The sequence below is a fragment of the Scomber scombrus genome, chromosome 21, assembly GCF_963691925.1.
Source record: "Scomber scombrus chromosome 21, fScoSco1.1, whole genome shotgun sequence".
Classification (NCBI taxonomy): domain Eukaryota; kingdom Metazoa; phylum Chordata; class Actinopteri; order Scombriformes; family Scombridae; genus Scomber; species Scomber scombrus.
This window is the reverse complement of record NC_084990.1, coordinates 11,615,049-11,632,506: the sequence shown is the minus strand read 5'-3', so window position 1 is coordinate 11,632,506 and position 17,458 is coordinate 11,615,049. Positions and strand designations below refer to the sequence as shown.

The 17,458-nt window shown below is 40.8% G+C and overlaps 1 protein-coding gene across 1 annotated transcript; it reads right to left on the bottom strand.

The window, feature by feature from the left end:
• Positions 1-1,091: 1,091 nt before the first annotated feature.
• LOC134003338 (ubiquitin carboxyl-terminal hydrolase 31-like) lies at positions 1,092-13,905 on the bottom strand. The gene is made up of 16 exons (XM_062442500.1): positions 12,739-13,905; positions 8,429-8,566; positions 8,156-8,244; positions 7,696-7,788; positions 7,288-7,423; positions 6,744-6,894; positions 6,361-6,541; positions 6,164-6,275; positions 5,666-5,760; positions 4,958-5,035; positions 4,663-4,792; positions 4,218-4,337; positions 3,253-3,478; positions 2,998-3,156; positions 2,741-2,893; positions 1,092-2,635 (listed from the first exon to the last, which is right to left on the bottom strand). Exons 1-16 carry the CDS (start codon positions 13,276-13,278, stop codon positions 1,092-1,094), a joined length of 3,945 nt encoding a protein of 1,314 aa, XP_062298484.1. The 5' UTR covers positions 13,279-13,905.
• Between the last annotated feature and the right edge of the window lie 3,553 nt (positions 13,906-17,458).

Genomic DNA, 17,458 nt, shown 5'->3' with positions numbered 1-17,458 from the left:
GGCATCCCAGCTGTCTTGGAATATGCTGTCTGTGTGCGTATAGTGGCTTTTTACATTAACCCTGTGTTCATCTGGGAGGAATGTTTGGAGATATCTGGCAGTCTGAAGAGGCTGATACCCACGAGGGCACCGCAGTTAAGTGTTGGCATCAGCAGCTGGAGGGCAGAAATGGTAGTAGGTAAGGGGTCAGGTTTGGGGGATAGGGTTATCTGAGGGGTAACAGGTTATTATTGGTAAAGAAACACAAAACATTTAAGAACCATTATACAAACCAAGGTCTCCAGACATTTAACACCAACAACACATGCTTCTTTCCTGCACTTCTCCTCTGCCTCTCGATGACGGTCTAATTTCGGCTGCACAAAAATACTTCTTAAAGGCTGTTGCACAATTACTACATCAAGGAGCATATGTGAACAGCGGTTCGGGTTAAATAGGCTTAATCGTGTTTTACTTGAAATTACATTTTCAGTGCTTAACAAATATTAAAATTGAATTATAAATTTACCAACACCTGCAGTTATACAATTTCGATTAAATACTTAACTATGATTATCTGAGGCACTGATGTTTGTTGTTGACATATGGCTCTCAATATTGACAGAGAGCTTATACATAAAGATTTTTGGAAATAAATCACTGCATCAGCATGTTAAAAATTGCCAGTAAACTTCCTTTGTTGACTGAATAGTCCATGTTTGATCAAAAGGTTTAATTCTGCCATGAAATCTACTTTCCATCTTGTGCAAAGTCACTTTTATTTGCACCTCCTACTGAGATGTACTTCTCCCAACTATGCTACAGACAGAACAAGGCAATAATTTAATACATGTGCAGCCCATGCTTATTTATAATACACTATAATATTCCTCAAAATCAACGCAATCCATACAAAGTGCTTTGTTAAAATCCATTCCTAAATAACTATTTAACAAGGTGGACAGTAAGTGTCCAGTATGGCAGCTGGTATTCAGTAACCACTGAAAAGCTACAGGTGCTTTTAAGATGTTTGTCAGACATTCAGTCTAGTTTGATCATAAAACACCTCAGAGCTGCACTAGAAAGATTGTTACTGGGCCCTTGAAAGAACTTTACTTCGACCTCTGGCTAGTTTGTGTGGAGCTGATAGGGATTTTTCTGGACTGCATTGTCTTTTTAGCAGGCTCTTTCTTTGAAGGTTCTTTTGCATTGGCAGATGACTGGTTGCTTGTTTCTGCTCCAGAAAGCTTGGATTTTGTGGAGGGCGGCAGTGAATGCTTAGCTGCACTGGACACCTTAAAGGACTCCTTTTCTTTGGCTGTGCTCACATTTGTCTGGGCCTCTGAAGCCGCATTCTGGGCTTTCTTGCTTGCTCCATGTGTGATGCCCTCTATTGCTGCATCCCCACCAACATCCTCTGGACTTCCCTTAGCTTCCGCTGCCCCTGCTTTCCCACCATCAGTCGACTTGCGTGTCTCTTTGGGCCTCAGAGCAGTTTTGAAGAAGGACAAACCTTTGTCCTCTGTCTTACTGTTCCTTCGAGGTCCCTTTGATGGCAGGGCTGCACTTACAGATGAAACACCCACACTCGAGGATCGTAGACTAGTCATTGAGGAGCTACTGCTTGAACTTCGTCCTGCCGCTCTGTTCTCCGCAGCACGGCCAGGCCTGACATCTGCTTTACTACCAGCACTCGACCTGGAGGAAGGACCTCCATGGTTAACCTTTTTTTCTGGGACCACATTGGTCCGTGAGGATTCACGACTAGTACTCTTGTCTGCTACTTTAGTCCTCCCTGGAGCAGAGCTTTTCTCGCCTCCACCTCTGGGTGATATCCTCCTCTGAGGATGTGAACTTTGTAATCCTGGAGAACCACTCTTCCTCTGTTGGGCAGAGTCAGGATGTAAGACCTCCTGGGTTTGGGATGACCCTTTCCTGGAGGGGGTTGCTGTTCTTGAGGAACCAGCCTTAACAGCTTTAGGTGGTCCATCACTTTTATCCTTGGGGTTTGATGCTGCTGCTGAACCCTTGGCCTGCGTTCGAGATGGTGTTTTGTCAATGGCTGGGGATGCAGGAGACAGGGAACTAGACGACGTTGATGAGGTGGCATGTCGCTTCTTAGGACTCCTTTCACTCTCCAACCCAGTCTTTGCTGAGGACCTTTTGACAGGAGCACTATCTGGAGCACCATTTCTTTGTTTTGGTTCCTTTGCAGTCGCCCCATGTCGAGGACTGACTTGTTCAGCAGCAGTAACTACATTGTTGTTATCCCCAGCCTGGGAGGAGCTCTTCTGCTCTGCCTGTGCCACAGCCTTGGAGTGAACCTGCTCTATCAACTTCTTACTGCCTGGATTACTATCCAAAGCTGCAAGAGATGACTTTCCCCCTGAAAATCTTTCTGGCTTAGGTGACCCACTGAAGCAGGAGGTTGACAGCTTGCTATCAACCACCTCCCCTATCCTCTCGAGGGTCGGGGAGGAAGAGTGGGATTCCAGGGAGAAGCGTGATGGAGAGTTGGATCGGATTTGGAGCTTGGCGGAGTGGGACCAGGATGGTTTAGTGCCGTTCTCACCAAGCACTAGTGGGCTGGCAATGGAAGATCTTGAAGAGAATGTCTGTCTTTGCATGCCTCTCACTGCTGGACGGCTTGATAAGCCTGCATTGTAGAAAGATACACATTGATATTATATTCACCAAGAAAAGTTTCATGTGTGTCATCTTAGAAGCAATGAAATAAGTTCAGGAATTAAGTGTCTCTCACCATCGTCCTCGCTGCGTTCACCAGCAAACTCAGCAGACTCAGAGAGGGAGGCCAGTGAGGTGCGTCTGGAGGAACCAGATGAGGCTTGGCTAGGTGGACGGCTACCCATCAGCCGGCTAATCCAGTGCTCACACAAAGAAGAACTGGTGGATCCTAAAGTACCAAACAGACAGTGGTTAAAAATGTGAAAAATATTTCATATGGAAGTCTCAAACATGTAGAGTATGTAAGAGAGTGAATATGACAGTATAAATTACCTCCCACAGAACTGTTGGCAGACCAAGATGGAATTGTGGCACGTCTTTGATAAAACAAGATGTAAGCAGTCTGCTTGCAGACCTCATCTTCAGAAATAGGTTGAACATCGCTATCATCAAAGCAATACCACTGTCCATCAATGGAGTTCTTACACTGAGCTACAAGACAGAGAGCAATAAAATATAACAAAACCAGTTACTACAAATCAACTGGGACATGTGTCACTCATGCTATGGATGCTGCTGCTCCGTTACCTGTGTAATGTCCTCCTTGCATGGTCCCATGATGGTTGCAAACTGCATACAGGTCATAAAGGTAGTCTTCTGGATCACGGCCCATACCGTAAGGCCGTCTCCATGGTGACCAGTGGGAGGGTAGACTCCAACTGCTCTGGCTCCTCTTTACCATATGTGGAGCCATGTCCATGCCTGTCAGCGGGAATTTCACCATGTTCTGCATCTTCATCCGTCGATCTCCATCCTGAAAACAGAGCTTCATATTAATTTCTTTTCTCACCAGCCACTACAGCTAATGGTTTTTCCAAAGAGTCAAGCCACTCAGCCACTTTTTACTAGTCAACTAGTCAATTTCTACTGCAGACTTCAGGGACTTATTTTTATCTAATCAATTCAATGTGAACTGTGTGTTGATGCAGCAGCAGTTCTGTGTGTGTGTGTGTGTGTGTGTGTGTGTGTGTGTGTGTGTGTGTGTGTGTGTGTGTGTGTGTGTGTGTGTGTGTGTGTGTGTGTGTGTGTGTGTGTGTGTGCGTGTGTGTGCGTGCGTGAGTGGCCTGGCCACACTCTCATAGCTGCAGCAGGCAGGAGTGTGGGGGGGGGGTATTTATCAGCCTTCTAAGTGACTGTAGGAAAAGCAATGCTCGCTGGGAGTCGAGCTGACAGCAGTTTTCCTCAGATCGATCTGCAGTGCTGCTCCAGTTTATGACAAAAGAGTTTACAACACAGAATGCCACCCGCCAAAGTGGCCAGTAAGAGTGACTGTGTTGCACACCACTGCAGAATTCTACCTGCATTTGCCAGGTGGGTGGGCACTAATGTTGAGCCATGCCTGAAAGATCATTTATTTTACAAATACGAATAAAATAAGTTCACAGTAGTCACTTGGCTAATACGTTTTTTCATGAGCATTTCCTACATGGTAATATAAAAAGATATCTCATGGTTTTGGTCACTTTCAGACTTAATTGAGACTTCATCAGTACCTGTCTAAAGCGTTTCAGGTGTAGTATGAGGATGTCTGGCAGGGTCCACAGACTGAGCTTGATGCTGCCCTGCTGAAGCTGCTTACAGTGTGGACATCGCCACGCATCATCAGGAGCAAGCTGAAATCATTTTGGAAGCAAGAAACTTTAGTTAGTAAAGACAAAACTCAACTCCAACTCATTTTTATGCTTTATTTCGCTGTTTTTATGATTTTTGGTACTGCAAACCAAATCAACTGATACCACTTTAAAAGATTTCTAAAACAATAAATCATATAAAAATATGTAGAAAAACTTAATTGTACTGCCATCTACTGGACATCAAATGATTTTGTAAATTTAAAAAATAAAATGCTTGAACTTGCATACTGTATGAACTCAGTATCAGTGATATTCTCACTACTACACTACTGCAGCACATGTGATACATGATGTTTCAGCCTACCTGTTCCTCTTTGGTGTAGAGTTGAAAGCACTGAGCAAGTGAGCAGGTCTGAGGCTGCAGGTGCTGCTCCTTTACTTGACGCACACTCTCAGCATCTGGGATGTATTCATCCTCAGTTCTTTTGAACAGACTGAAGGCGTAACATAGCACGGTTGGATCAAACAGAACTTCAAAAGACAGTTACAGTATGTATTTTTGTTAAGTTCTCAGGGGAGAAATAACACATCACACATCTGCCCTGAACTTAATGAAATATGTGCGATTTGCGATTCAGCCCTTGTCAGATCTCACTTACTAGTCTTTCGTCTCCTTGTCCCACTCGACTACAATTTTGACATGAGGTGGCCCTCCAGGACCGCAAGACTTGTAGGCCCTGTTCAAAAAGAGATCAGAAGAGGAAACCACCTTATATTTTCTATTTTGGACATTTAGCTGACATCATTTATGCAGAATTATGATTGTACAACTAGATGCAGTTTCAATTTCAACATTTCAAGTCACTAGAATGAGTGCAACAAATACATATCTGCAGACAGAAAAGGAAAAGCAAAGCAACATATTTTTATCTACAAAAAAAATTTATTTGGAGTTTGACAGCGAATTTGCCTTTTTGAAACTGCACTTTAGTGGGCATTGTGGTCGTAAAGCATACAGTAATTGAACGTGACAAATAAGTTTTGGCAAACCAGAAAACTTAGTTCGAGGGCTAATCTTCAGTTTGTTTTTTTTATGTGGCAACAGTGAAGAAAATTGTATTTCTTTCTCATTGCCTCACTTTTGTACATCTGTGTAATAATCACAAGGGTCAGCACCCCCTTAAAAGAAAATCTATAAAAACCAGACAAGCTATTATATACCTCAAGAGATATTTTAACATCAGTACCACTGAAGAGTTGGCCTACATTCTGTAGCTCTTCAATCAACTTCAAGTGGACTGCAGGATTTATATAATGGCTGTTCAAGTGAGGCAACACTTCCCCCTGGTGGTGATAAGGGACATTACCTCTCCACAGAGGGATGGCAGAGTGGCTGCTCCTCCTGAGGTAAGAGATAAGTGATTCCAACCACTCCTACCACACGCAAAGTGAAGGGTCCCACCTACAGGCCATCAAAGATGAGACATTATAAAACACAACACAGCAGCATTATCAAACAATTACTTTACAGGGGACATAAAATGTTTTTTTTTTGTGTAATTTAAAAACTGTTACAATGTCGGATGTCTATGTTATACACAGTGAAAGTTCCTAGCTAACCAATCTAAACAGAGTGAGCTCAGTGGGTGAGGGAACAGGAGCTACAGCAGTCTGTTTCAGACAGAGGCTGAACTAGAGGGTCTGCATAAAGGCCCGGTAGAAGGGAAAATAATTATTTTGAACTGTCAATCATACACCAAAAAATCCCCAGAATATAAATATAGAAATGTGTCTGTACTGTCCTTTTCAACATTCAACTGTCTGTGTGGCTGTGTATGAAGACTGTGTTACAGTATGTTATGTACCTGCACAAAGACTCCAGGACGCAAAAGATGCTGCATCTTCTCCAGAATCTCTTTCTGAAGTACGTCCCATGTCACTGTTCGCTCCAAATACAGTATAAATGGATTACCAAACCTGCAGGAAAAACATAAAAATAGTTTTAAGGCTTTCTTGGGTATGGTGATACAAATCTGAAAACATTGTTCCTCATTAAAAGTACCTGCGTCCTTGCTGTCCCGCACAGGCTCTGTTACACACCAACAGGACAATCTTCTCAGCCTGCCCACTATTTTTATTGGGACTCTGAGGTGGGGTTGTAGGCTCTTGTATTTGCGTAGATATCCTGTTATTATCTGTGCCATACTTCAAGTTATTCTGGTTGAGATTTGCATGTGGGCTCCCTGTAACAAAGCAGAAAAAGTTACTCACATTAAGTTTTTACTGTCATGTAAGCTTCTTCAAAAACTAATCCAACATGCTGGTCAGTATGTGTAGTAGAACATCTCTCCAATATTAGTCCATTTCTAATCTAATTTATACTCCTACTGGTGTAATAACACAAAGAGCTAAACAAATTTCCGGGGAATAAACAGGATGTTGTACCGCCTCGCTTTGAGCGGATCTGCTCTGGTCTGAATAGCTCAGGCGTCTCAAAGGCAAAGATTGAGTCGCTCTCCTGAATGATCTCAAGGTCGTCATCGTCATCACAGAAGGAGCGATGAAAGCCATCATAGTACATTTCAGTGAGGACAATCTGAGCAGAACAGTAAAGGGAACAAAAAGCAGAGTGTGGGTGGTGTTTAGACTAATTCATTTGATCAAAATGAGATAAGATAAGATAAGATTTTCCAAAGTATCTACCAGGTTGTAACAAAAACACATAACAGAGAGGCTTTAGATTCTGAAATACAGTGATGCTTATAAAGATCCATATAGCACTGATGATAAAAATTCAGCTCAAATCAATCTAGATCATCTTTATTTTCTATGAGACAGCAAACACAAACTTAACCAGCAAATTATCTCATGGCCCACTGAAAACACTCCACCTCCATCCAGTTTCCTCAAAGTAGCACACACTAAGTTTAATCTCTTAATTCTGATACATTAGTGTCCTCAAGGAGTAACATTTCAAATGAGGCAGCACCTGTTGAGCAGGGATTTTGGTCTCTTGGGCCACAGCTTGTCTCAGCCTGGACACAGTGCCAGAGAGAGGCACCGCCACCCCGACTCTCATACAGTGGGAGCACTTTCCTTGGTACACCACTGTCACATACAAGGGCCTGCAACACAGATGGAGCAAGATTAATTGGCTGTTTCATAACCATGGCTGGAGTTATGTTTCAAAGATAGACACCATCTTCTAATTTTAGCATTCTCCTGTCAGATCTTTCATGTTGTTTGTCTATGCTGGCTTTGATCATCTTTTTAATGCTGGCTTCAACGATAAAATGAGACCAGACTTTGTCTTGCTCGTATTTGTGGACACAGGACAACTTTTTTTTCGTCTGACAGATATTGTCTTACTCATAAACTAGATGCAGAGTGACCTTACCGTGTGTGAGGTACAGGGATTGGCAGTGAGATGCAGAGGAAAGGATCAAAAGTGTTACTCTGTTTCTGGCAGTGAGGGCAAGTCAGAGAGGACCTACACAGAGACATAATGAGAATAATGTAATGCAGATAGAAAAGTGTATCATTTTAAAGGAATAGTAGACATTTTTGGAAACATGCTTCTTTGCTTTTTAGCCCAGAGTTAGATGAGAGGAAGAGAAGAAGTCTGTTATGTGTTAAGTATAACAAACAGCTATGTTTAACACATTGACATATGAGATATAGGATGTTGTAGGCTTATGTTTTGCAGCTAGTTAATATTAACTTATCAATCAGTATTTACATTGGTTATGAACAGATTATATACCTGCAATTCAACGGCAGCATCAGTGAATATCTATGAATGAAATAATGATATAGTAACACCTCTTGAAAACTTGGGCTGAGATTGAATATTTCACCTGTATTGTGCCTGAAACAGCTCTTGTACAAAAGAGCCAGATGCTGGTTGTGGAGATCCTTCAGGTGCATTTTCTTCTTCTACTGGAGGCTGGAAAAACAAGAGAGGGACAGTGCAATTATTTGGCAAGGAAGCACAAGATAATGCATGTGAAATTACAGCAGGTTGTGCTAAAGGGACAACATCCTGTTGAAATATGAACAACATATACTAGTATATATCTGAATATATACTGTCTATACTGTTTGTACAGTCCAACTGTGTAGCTATTTACCTTCCTTGGAGGTCTGCTCTCAGGGTGGATGATGTTGTTGAGGTCTTCATGAACTCTATCCAGCAACCAGAGGAGAAATTCCTGGGCATCGTGCTGGGAGTTACCCTTGAACTGAAGGGCGCTCTTTGACACCACATTCTGCAGCAGATAAGAAAAAACAGAAGGGGATTTGTAGTGAAATGAGTACCCTTTCTTTCTTTCTTTTAACCCATGCATTGTTATAAAATATTCATTAAGTTTGACCAACATGATGATCAGCACAATCCTAAAGGTCAGCAGAGATGCGGGTGATGGTGGAACACAGGCATGGAGAGGCTTTTTAAAACCAGGACACAGGCTGAAAATCGACAGCTTAACCTCATTGACAATTAGCTATTGGTGATCACACCCATCTACAGAGCCACCCAGGCTGGCAGCTATTAACATCACCTCCACTCATTGGCTATCAAATGCCACGCAAGGTCAAAGATATGAAGGGACCAAGCACTTTTCCAGCCTGCCCCATGAGACATCCTTCCTCGTTTTGAAGCCATTACCCAGGCTGTCTCGCCATTTTGTGCAAAAGGTGGTGCAAACAAAGAGCTAGCCTCTCATCTGTGGCTTCACCACAGAGTTGGTCTTTTAGTAAAGATCCGTTCATGAAAGTAGATCTGAAGTTGGCCTTACTATGTTACTCTGACTGTGACACAATTTGACTGAAGAGCAATTTAGTGATTTGGAAACTGATATTTAATGATGCATCTTATTAAATATCTGTCTTTTTGAAACTGTTGTGCAGTATGTGTCTAAAATGTGTTTGATGCTTTGTATAAAAATGATAAGTGACAAAGCATTTCAGTGATGCTTTCAATAAATGCAATGCAAATAATAAATGCAATAGTGCAAACATTCACTCATCTATTAAGACAGTTTCAACTGCTCTAATTGAGAATAAGTGTTGAAAGAACCTGGCAATTTAACAATCTATTTTAAATTTGAATTCTCTGATATATCCCATAATAAAGCTCCTCCTCCTTCTGATATTACACAACTGTATTCACAGGCTAAGTCATGCTCCTGATGATATTCATGTGCAAAATCAGTACTAGCGCTCATTAAAGGTTCTTGGAAATACATAATTAAAACATTTTTAAATGGCATTTTGGCTCATCATTACCACAATTAAACCACAGGAAAAAAGGATTTGTCAGTGAACACTATTTATCACCATTTATATATTATATTTATATATTTATATCTATATATTACATGATTTACGACAAGGTATGGCTCATTTGAACCCGTGTCCACTATATTTTAAATTGAAACAGGTGAAAAGATCAATATCACAAAGCAGTGCTTGAATTTGATCACTAAATATCTAAAATAAACAGACATGTCAGATCTAATCCGTATAAAGTCTAATAAATGTATCAGCCATGATTTCAGTTGCCTCATGTTGTTCACAGGCTACCATTTGTCAGATTTGTTTTACCATCAATCATCTTATCAAATTAAATATCACTCTTAAGGTCTCTCCTAATCATCATTGAGAGTTTGTGTAGGCAGTTTGGATGGTGTACAACACCATCAACTTCAAACCAATTGCTGCTGAGAGAAAATGGCTTCTGAGACACAGCGGATAATTCCCCTGTGTTGTTATTACGGATGTCCTCCTAATGATCTTTAAGTGCTCTCAGTTTTGGCTCAGCTGTAATGTACACTAACCACCAAATTAGGATGCTACACTATAGCTCAATTAGCTGCATTCAAGGTTGTGACATATGAGTTTGAGAGCAAAATCCACCCAAAGTATTTTTTTTAGGATATTAAAAGAAAAAGTCAGTAACATAACTATTGTATGCCTCTCCAAACATGTAAGGAATTATATTATTGGATCTAATGCCATTCATTTAGATGAGCATGAGAAAAAGCACTAACTAATAAGAACAATGAGTTTCTGGATCATATCAGAATTCATTGTTGACTAATTATATACTTAATTTAACAAAGATTCTTTAGCAAAGAGACAGAAAGCCTGTAGCTGTACTTCATCTCTCTACCCAGTCAAACATATTCAAAGTCTCCCTGAAGAGAATAATCTATATCCAATCAGACAGTTTGTATTCTGGCTCGCAACCAAAGAAGAAAACAATAGACAGAAATAGTAACACTGTCAAGAATAAGCAATATTTTGCATGGCCACCTTAAATTCAACTCCTCTCTATTATGTATTTTGAACTTAAGAAAAAAACACGTTATCAGACAGAAACAGACAAAAAAGTGCCCGTGGTTTACGAAAAGAACAAGCCTTTGTGATTGTGACAGGCATTATATTCATTGCTGGGAAACGGTTTTGTGAGGTGAAAGGATGAAAACGCAGAAAAAGGCTGGAACAAAAGTAGAGAAGTGTGGGACAGACAAATCAACAGTGGAAGACAGAAGTGGAAGAGGAAGTACAAAAAAAAACGATGTATAATTACATCTCAGCTTTAGCACTCAACACACTTAAACAGCCTTTTAAAGAAAAAAGGTTTTGTCTACTAACACTGACTTTGCTGGTTTCATTAGATTTTAGTCTACTATAAAAAGGCTAATAATAAAGGCAAATATTACATAAACTCAATAACTGTGAGCTCTGGCGGCTCTGGTACAGAATCTGATTCTTGACCAAATACATCAAGACAAACAAGTTTACATCTAAAATGTAGAACCAATATTTTTCTCAGAGAATTGACCAAACACTGATGCTGTGTAAGTGCAGAGGTTTGTTGACAAGCAAACCAGTCATTCAAAGCCAGTGAATAATCACTACATCTGACCCTGTCTGCAATTATTCTGATGAAGGAGGCATATTCACAATATTAAATGAATTCAGTCATCATTTTGAACTAACCATTTGAAAGAGATCATCTGAATGTGATGTTGTATGTCAGTATGTACATTATCACTACTATTAGCACCATGTGTTCATCTTGTCTCATCATTTGAGCTGCAACTAATGATCACTTCCATCATTGATTAATCTGCTGATTATTTTCTCAATCAATCAATTCATCATTTCATCTGTAAAATCAGAACAATAGTGAAACATGCCCCCCATTAGAGCCTGACCGATATATTGGTCAGCTGGTATTATCGGCCAATCACAGACATATCGGAACAGCATGTTTTCCAATATGCGCCAATGTATTTTTTTTCTTAAAAGTTATATAGGCAGCATTTTATGTATATTTGATGCTTTTTCTTAATTCAAGTTTAATATGTACTTAAAAATGTTTATTGGTCTGTGTTTTTTCATTTCTAATAGTTTATAATTATTAAATTCCTAGTAAAGTTTATTGTTTCAGAGCACTGATGTCATTTTATACAATAAAGTTTATTGTTAAGCTGTAAAACATTATGCCTCCATTAAATATATGTCAGTGTTTGATAACCACATTTGAGGGATCATTGCAAAAATGTGTTTTAATGTATAGTCATTAAGATTATCGGCCGATATGTCGATATCAGAATTTTGTTCCTCCCAAATATCAGCATCAGCCCCAAAAATCCAGTTTTGGTTGGGCACTACCTGTTATAACTTCTTAGATCCCAAGATGATGTCTTTAAATGTTTTGTTTTGTCTGATCAGTAATCTAAAATCCAAAGATATCCAGTTAACTATCAACTATCATATGTGACATTGAAATGCTTCAAATCATCACTTGAAGATGCAACCAACAAATATTTGACAGCATTTTTCCTTTAAAAATGGCCACACACAAAAAAAACCTCCACACAATTATTCGATTTTGAAAATAGCATACTGATCATTTTTCAGTCAATTGACTAATTGATTAATCAGCTAATGGTTACAAATCTACTTATCAGTAATGGGATCATATGAGTTGCACACACTGGGGCTAAGGTGCAATTTACCTATTTGTATCTTCCCTCAAAAGTTTACTCTTCTGTTCAAAGTAATAACTTCTCATTGCCACAATTTTGGATGCTCACATAAACCAAGTGAAAAGATGGCTTAAAATTTCCCTCCAACAGGCAAAAAAGCAGCAAATAGCAACCAATATCTATACATAGCTTATAATATATCAAAGCATTAAACGTGTGAAGGCCGTAACATTTCCCTCATGTTTATTAAATATTTGGGGGACACAGAAGGTATCTCTGGAAACTTTAATTTAGTCTATGTGAAGGTATTCGACAGAATTTGGAATCTCTGCAGCCTACCATCATGTGCCTCAATGTCTTGTGTGTAGTTGTGAGGTTAATTATGAACATTTAAATCCTTAAAACGCAAAGTTGAGACCCCTGTATGGCTCACAACATACCTTGAAATCTCTGCTGTGCTGAGGTGTGTACTCAAAGGTCCAGAGCGCCCGAACCAGACCGGACAGCTGCTCTGTCACCTCCCCTGCCTCCTGCGGCTGCTGGTTCCCCTTCTTCTGGACCAGCACCCCGTTAGACTTGGCCTTGTCGCTGTTACTGCTGGTCTCTCCTCCTCCTTTAAACTGCTCCAGAGCCAGGTACTCAGCGAACAGCTCCGTGTTGCTCAGGCACTGCAATATAGCGTTCATGAAGCAGGTGTTGCCGTGGTTCTTGAGCCCGGCAACACCCGGCACCTTGTCCCCGAACGGGAAACCCCCGCAGTCGCTGTCGTCGGACGGGACTGACCCTCCGGTGGTAGTCGGGATCAAAGCTGAATCGTCCTTCTCAACCTCGGCGGCCTGCTCGTCGGTGCCGAAATGAGACAGAGTGGAGAGAGTCCGTAGAACTCTGTTCATAAAGCTCCCCACGGAGCGCACCGAGCTCCTCCGGAACAGCTTTTTGCTGAAGGATTTCTTCTCCTTGTTACTCACAACTTTCGACATGGTCAGTCCGGTGGCTTTCCCCGCTGCTTTTTACGCCTTAAAATCCAGAGTGGGCCCCCTCCTGTTTAGAGCCTCGACACTGTCATCCCCGCTCAGGGACAGCTCCCTCACTTTCTGATGTTTTAGGCATATTTCACAGAAACATCCAGGCCTGATGGTTCTGGGGATCATATCATATTGAGACAGCAGAGTAACATCAAACGACAGTCAGCCCACTTGCAACACTGCGTCGGATTGCATAAACAGCCTCCATGGAGAGCCACCATCAGGGCGCTTTACATGAACGCCTGGGGTAGTCCCGCACCAGCCAGCAGCCGGTCGGTCCGGTGACATAACATCACCTGTGTCATTGTTTAGACACAAAAACAAGGCGCTGGGTGAGACTATCAGCGGACACAATGTCTATGAGACATAAACATCAAATTACCCTTTCACATTTAAGCTCAATTCCTCATCATTTATTAAAGAAACCGCAGCTCCACCCTTTTAAAAGGTATTCCTTCACCTCTGCTCGTCAATCCGGTGCAAAGCTGTTGGAAACTGGGTGGGTGATATTTACCCAGAGGATGCCTTCACTAAATCGCCTCCACAGCGGGCGTGCTGGTAGGAGCTCTGCCAAACTGAGTAAGCCCCCGGCCGGAGCTGCACAGCCCGCCGTTCCCTCCCGTTCTGCCACTGACGAGCATCTCTTCCCGTACCAGATGTGAACGGTGCACGTTTGGGCGTCCCCATCCGAAAGTTTTTCCTTTTTTTTTTTTTTAGGATACTTGTCTCTGTCTTTGTGTGCTTTAATTCCTCCTCCGGATGGGATTCATGGCAAGGCCTCGTCTCCCGTTTCCATCCTCATCTGTAGGCACCGATACTGCAGGCAGGGCGGTAACGGCTGACGTCAGGGACAAACACTGGTCCATGTTGGAGGAGAGCAGGTACAGAAGCATGTGATGCTGGATGATGCTCCATCCCCCTTTCTGACGGAGAACTCTATAGCTGTTCGTCAGTTACAGTTATGAACGGGGAAATATTGATAAAAACATGTATTGATAAACAAGAAAAAAGGCATTTCTGATTGAAGTTCAATCAATTGAAATAATGACTGATATGGTAGGCCTATAGTACTGATGTTGATTTTGCTATTTTGTTTTTATTTATTCTCTATTTTGTTGGTGTTCATTTCTAGAAATGCTTAACAATGTTAAAAATACATAAAACATATTATAATATATAATAAAATACATCTATACAATATCAGTGCAAAATCAGAGAACAATCCACACAGAGAAGGTCTGTTTTCATTCCAGTTTAAAAATGCATTATATCGGCCACCATATTGGTTATTGGTTATTTTTCCATTCTAAAAATCCCATATCGGTGGGACTCTAATATTCATTTACACAAACGCTAACAATGCAATCCTCTTTCTGTCTCTTGCTCATTTTTTGTATTGTTGGTATGAGGACATAAACATATACTTTCTGCAATTCATATTGGTCTCAACACACTCAGCAACTCCTTTTCAGCAACAAGCAGCAGTTTTCAGAAAACAAGATCTAATACAAATTCAACTGTGCACTACCTACACACACTTAAGCATACACGATTTTGCGATCCAGCAGCCTAAGAGACAGATCATTCTTTAAGTTGGTCAATTCCAAACCAGAATTTATTGTTTGTAATTTCCAAAACCAGAATTTGTAATTTGTAATTCCCAAAAACCAGAACTAAAATGTGAGTATGTTCTACCTCCTGAGCCACTGTCGCCCCTAAAGCAAGACTCCTAGGCTGATAGATGTACTCTTAGACTGAGCTAGAAGATGGGCATATATTTTCTCTCTCTCTCTCTCTCTCTCTCTCTCTCTCTCTCATCCTTCTTTTTCTCTCAATGCAACTGGCCTGGTTCGCTTGAGGATTCTAACTGTAAAGGGGGAGTTTTTCCTTGCTGCTGTTGCTAAGTGCTGCTCATGGGGGAATGGTGGCTTTAAAGAGTACAGTCCAGACATGAAAAGTGCCTTGACATAACCTCTGTTGTGATTTGGTGCTATATAAATACAATTTAATTTAATTTAAATTATTTGAAACAGTGCTCAACTGGCCATCATATGTAATATGAAATCAGATGTAGTGCTTCCAGTGCTGTGTTTCTGGGAAAGTAATGTGATCCCACCAATGCCTATCATTATTCATGTATAAAAACTTTACTTAACTATGAAACCTACACAGAAACACTGAGGGAGGTTTAGAGAACCTCCACAAAAGGGTATTTTGTTAGCTGAGAAGCTCAAATAAACCACCTGGACATTACCTTTCCAGAATTAAATGACTGAGACAAGTATATCGGGGCAGCTGTGGCTAAAGAGGTAGAGCAGATCAGTGGTTCTATTCCAGGCTCCTCCAGTCCACATGTCGATGTGTCCTTGGTCCAGATACTTAGCCCCAGATTGCTTCCAATTGCTGTGCCAACGATGTATGAATGTGTGAGTGACTGTTAGATTCCTCCTGATGAGCAGGTTGACAGCCTGCCATCAGTGTTATGAATGGGTGTATGTGACCTATAGTGTAAAAGTGCTTTCAGTGGTCAAAAGACCAGAAAAGGGCTATACAAGTATGGTTGATTTACCATTTTGCCATATAATGACAGGAGGAACAAAGGGCTCTTTCACTTAAGAGAGACTAAACCGTACCTTGTTTGGGTCAGTTTCTAATTTAATTATGTATGCCCCCCCTTTCCCATGTCAGAATTTAAATTAACTTCAATGTTATTTTTTATAAGTTTACCTGCTGAAGACAAGATATTCACTGAAAAGAACATTCTCAGTGTATGTGCACTGCAGATGTAAATTGTGAAATTACTCTACTAGTGCAGTGTCAAACTACACTTACATCACTCTCTCTTTGTTATTGGAGGGCAACTTAAACACCTACTTGAATGATCCAGGGCTGACGACCTGAATACACCTGACATTCATTTACATCTGTTGCACAATTAGGACCCTGAAATAAAACATATTATAATACAATACAGTAATACACACACACACACACACACACACACACACACACACACACACACACACACACACACACACACACACACATACACACACACACACACACACACACACACACACACACACACACACACACACACACACACACACACACACACACACACACACACACACACACACACACACACACACACACACAAACTAGAGAGAAAGAAATAGAAGAAACACTCATAGCTACCAGTACCAGTTTTTGGGGAATATGCCACTAAAGCTTAATGTCAACCAGAGTAGTAAGGTTGGTCAGTAAAGTTGGCCCATTGAATGTATACCTACAGATACAGTATAGAGGTCCTGGAAGCTCCGCAGATGTGGCCTATAGTAAGTAAGCAAGTAAGTGTACTCTTTATGATTGATTGCTTTTGTTTCTAAGTATTTCTAAATATTTTCGAATACCTGCAAATATTTATCATTGTATATACAAATAGGTATTGAAAAACAGTGTGATCATCCAGATGCAGCTGGCTGGGATTCCATCAAGGATCCACACAGGTGCAAACTTAGAACGTGCATACAGTTGGTTTCATCCTAACATTTTTTTAAATGTATTTTCAGTTGATATTGTGCCTACATGGTGCCTACTTTAGTCTATTAGATAGGAATTTCATCAAATACATCAACTTGAAGCCAATTGTATTCAAGCACAGGAGTAGTAGTCTGCCGTGACACCTACTGCGTAGGCTTTACTTGAGAGGTATTTGAGTTTTTAAGTCATACTGGTATCTGCAAAGTAAAATAATGGAACTCACAGCCCAGTTGTTGGGACACACACAGTGATAGGAGTTCATTAGGTTCAAACATGTTCCTCCATTCTGACAGGGATTACTGCTGCAAGACATCTTCTGAACTGTCTGGAAGAGAAAAGACAGGAAAGTTAATGAGAGAAATGTCCTATGCATGAAACCATCTCATGCCATTAGAGAGAGTTTCGAAATATCTCACCAATTCAAGTTCAGTTACTTTATTCTCAAGTATTGACACCTGAAAACATGGAAGAACATGGAAAACATATTTTATGGCATTGGCTATGTGTAGTGCATTCACAATATTAAGAAAAATACATTTAAACAGATGAAGAGTGACGAGTTGTTATTGTAAACACAGAAGTTTGTTTTATC

Excerpts from the sequence above, each read along its gene's own strand:
- LOC134003338 (XM_062442500.1), bottom strand. The coding sequence starts at position 13,278 with ATGTCGAAAGTTGTGAGTAACAAGGAGAAGAAATCCTTCAGCAAAAAG. Across the intron at positions 7,424-7,695 it reads ATCCCTGTACCTCACACACG|GCCCTTGTATGTGACAGTGG; the intron begins GTAAGGTCACTC and ends TCTGTGTTGCAG. Across the intron at positions 3,479-4,217 it reads ACCTGAAACGCTTTAGACAG|GATGGAGATCGACGGATGAA; the intron begins GTACTGATGAAG and ends CTCTGTTTTCAG.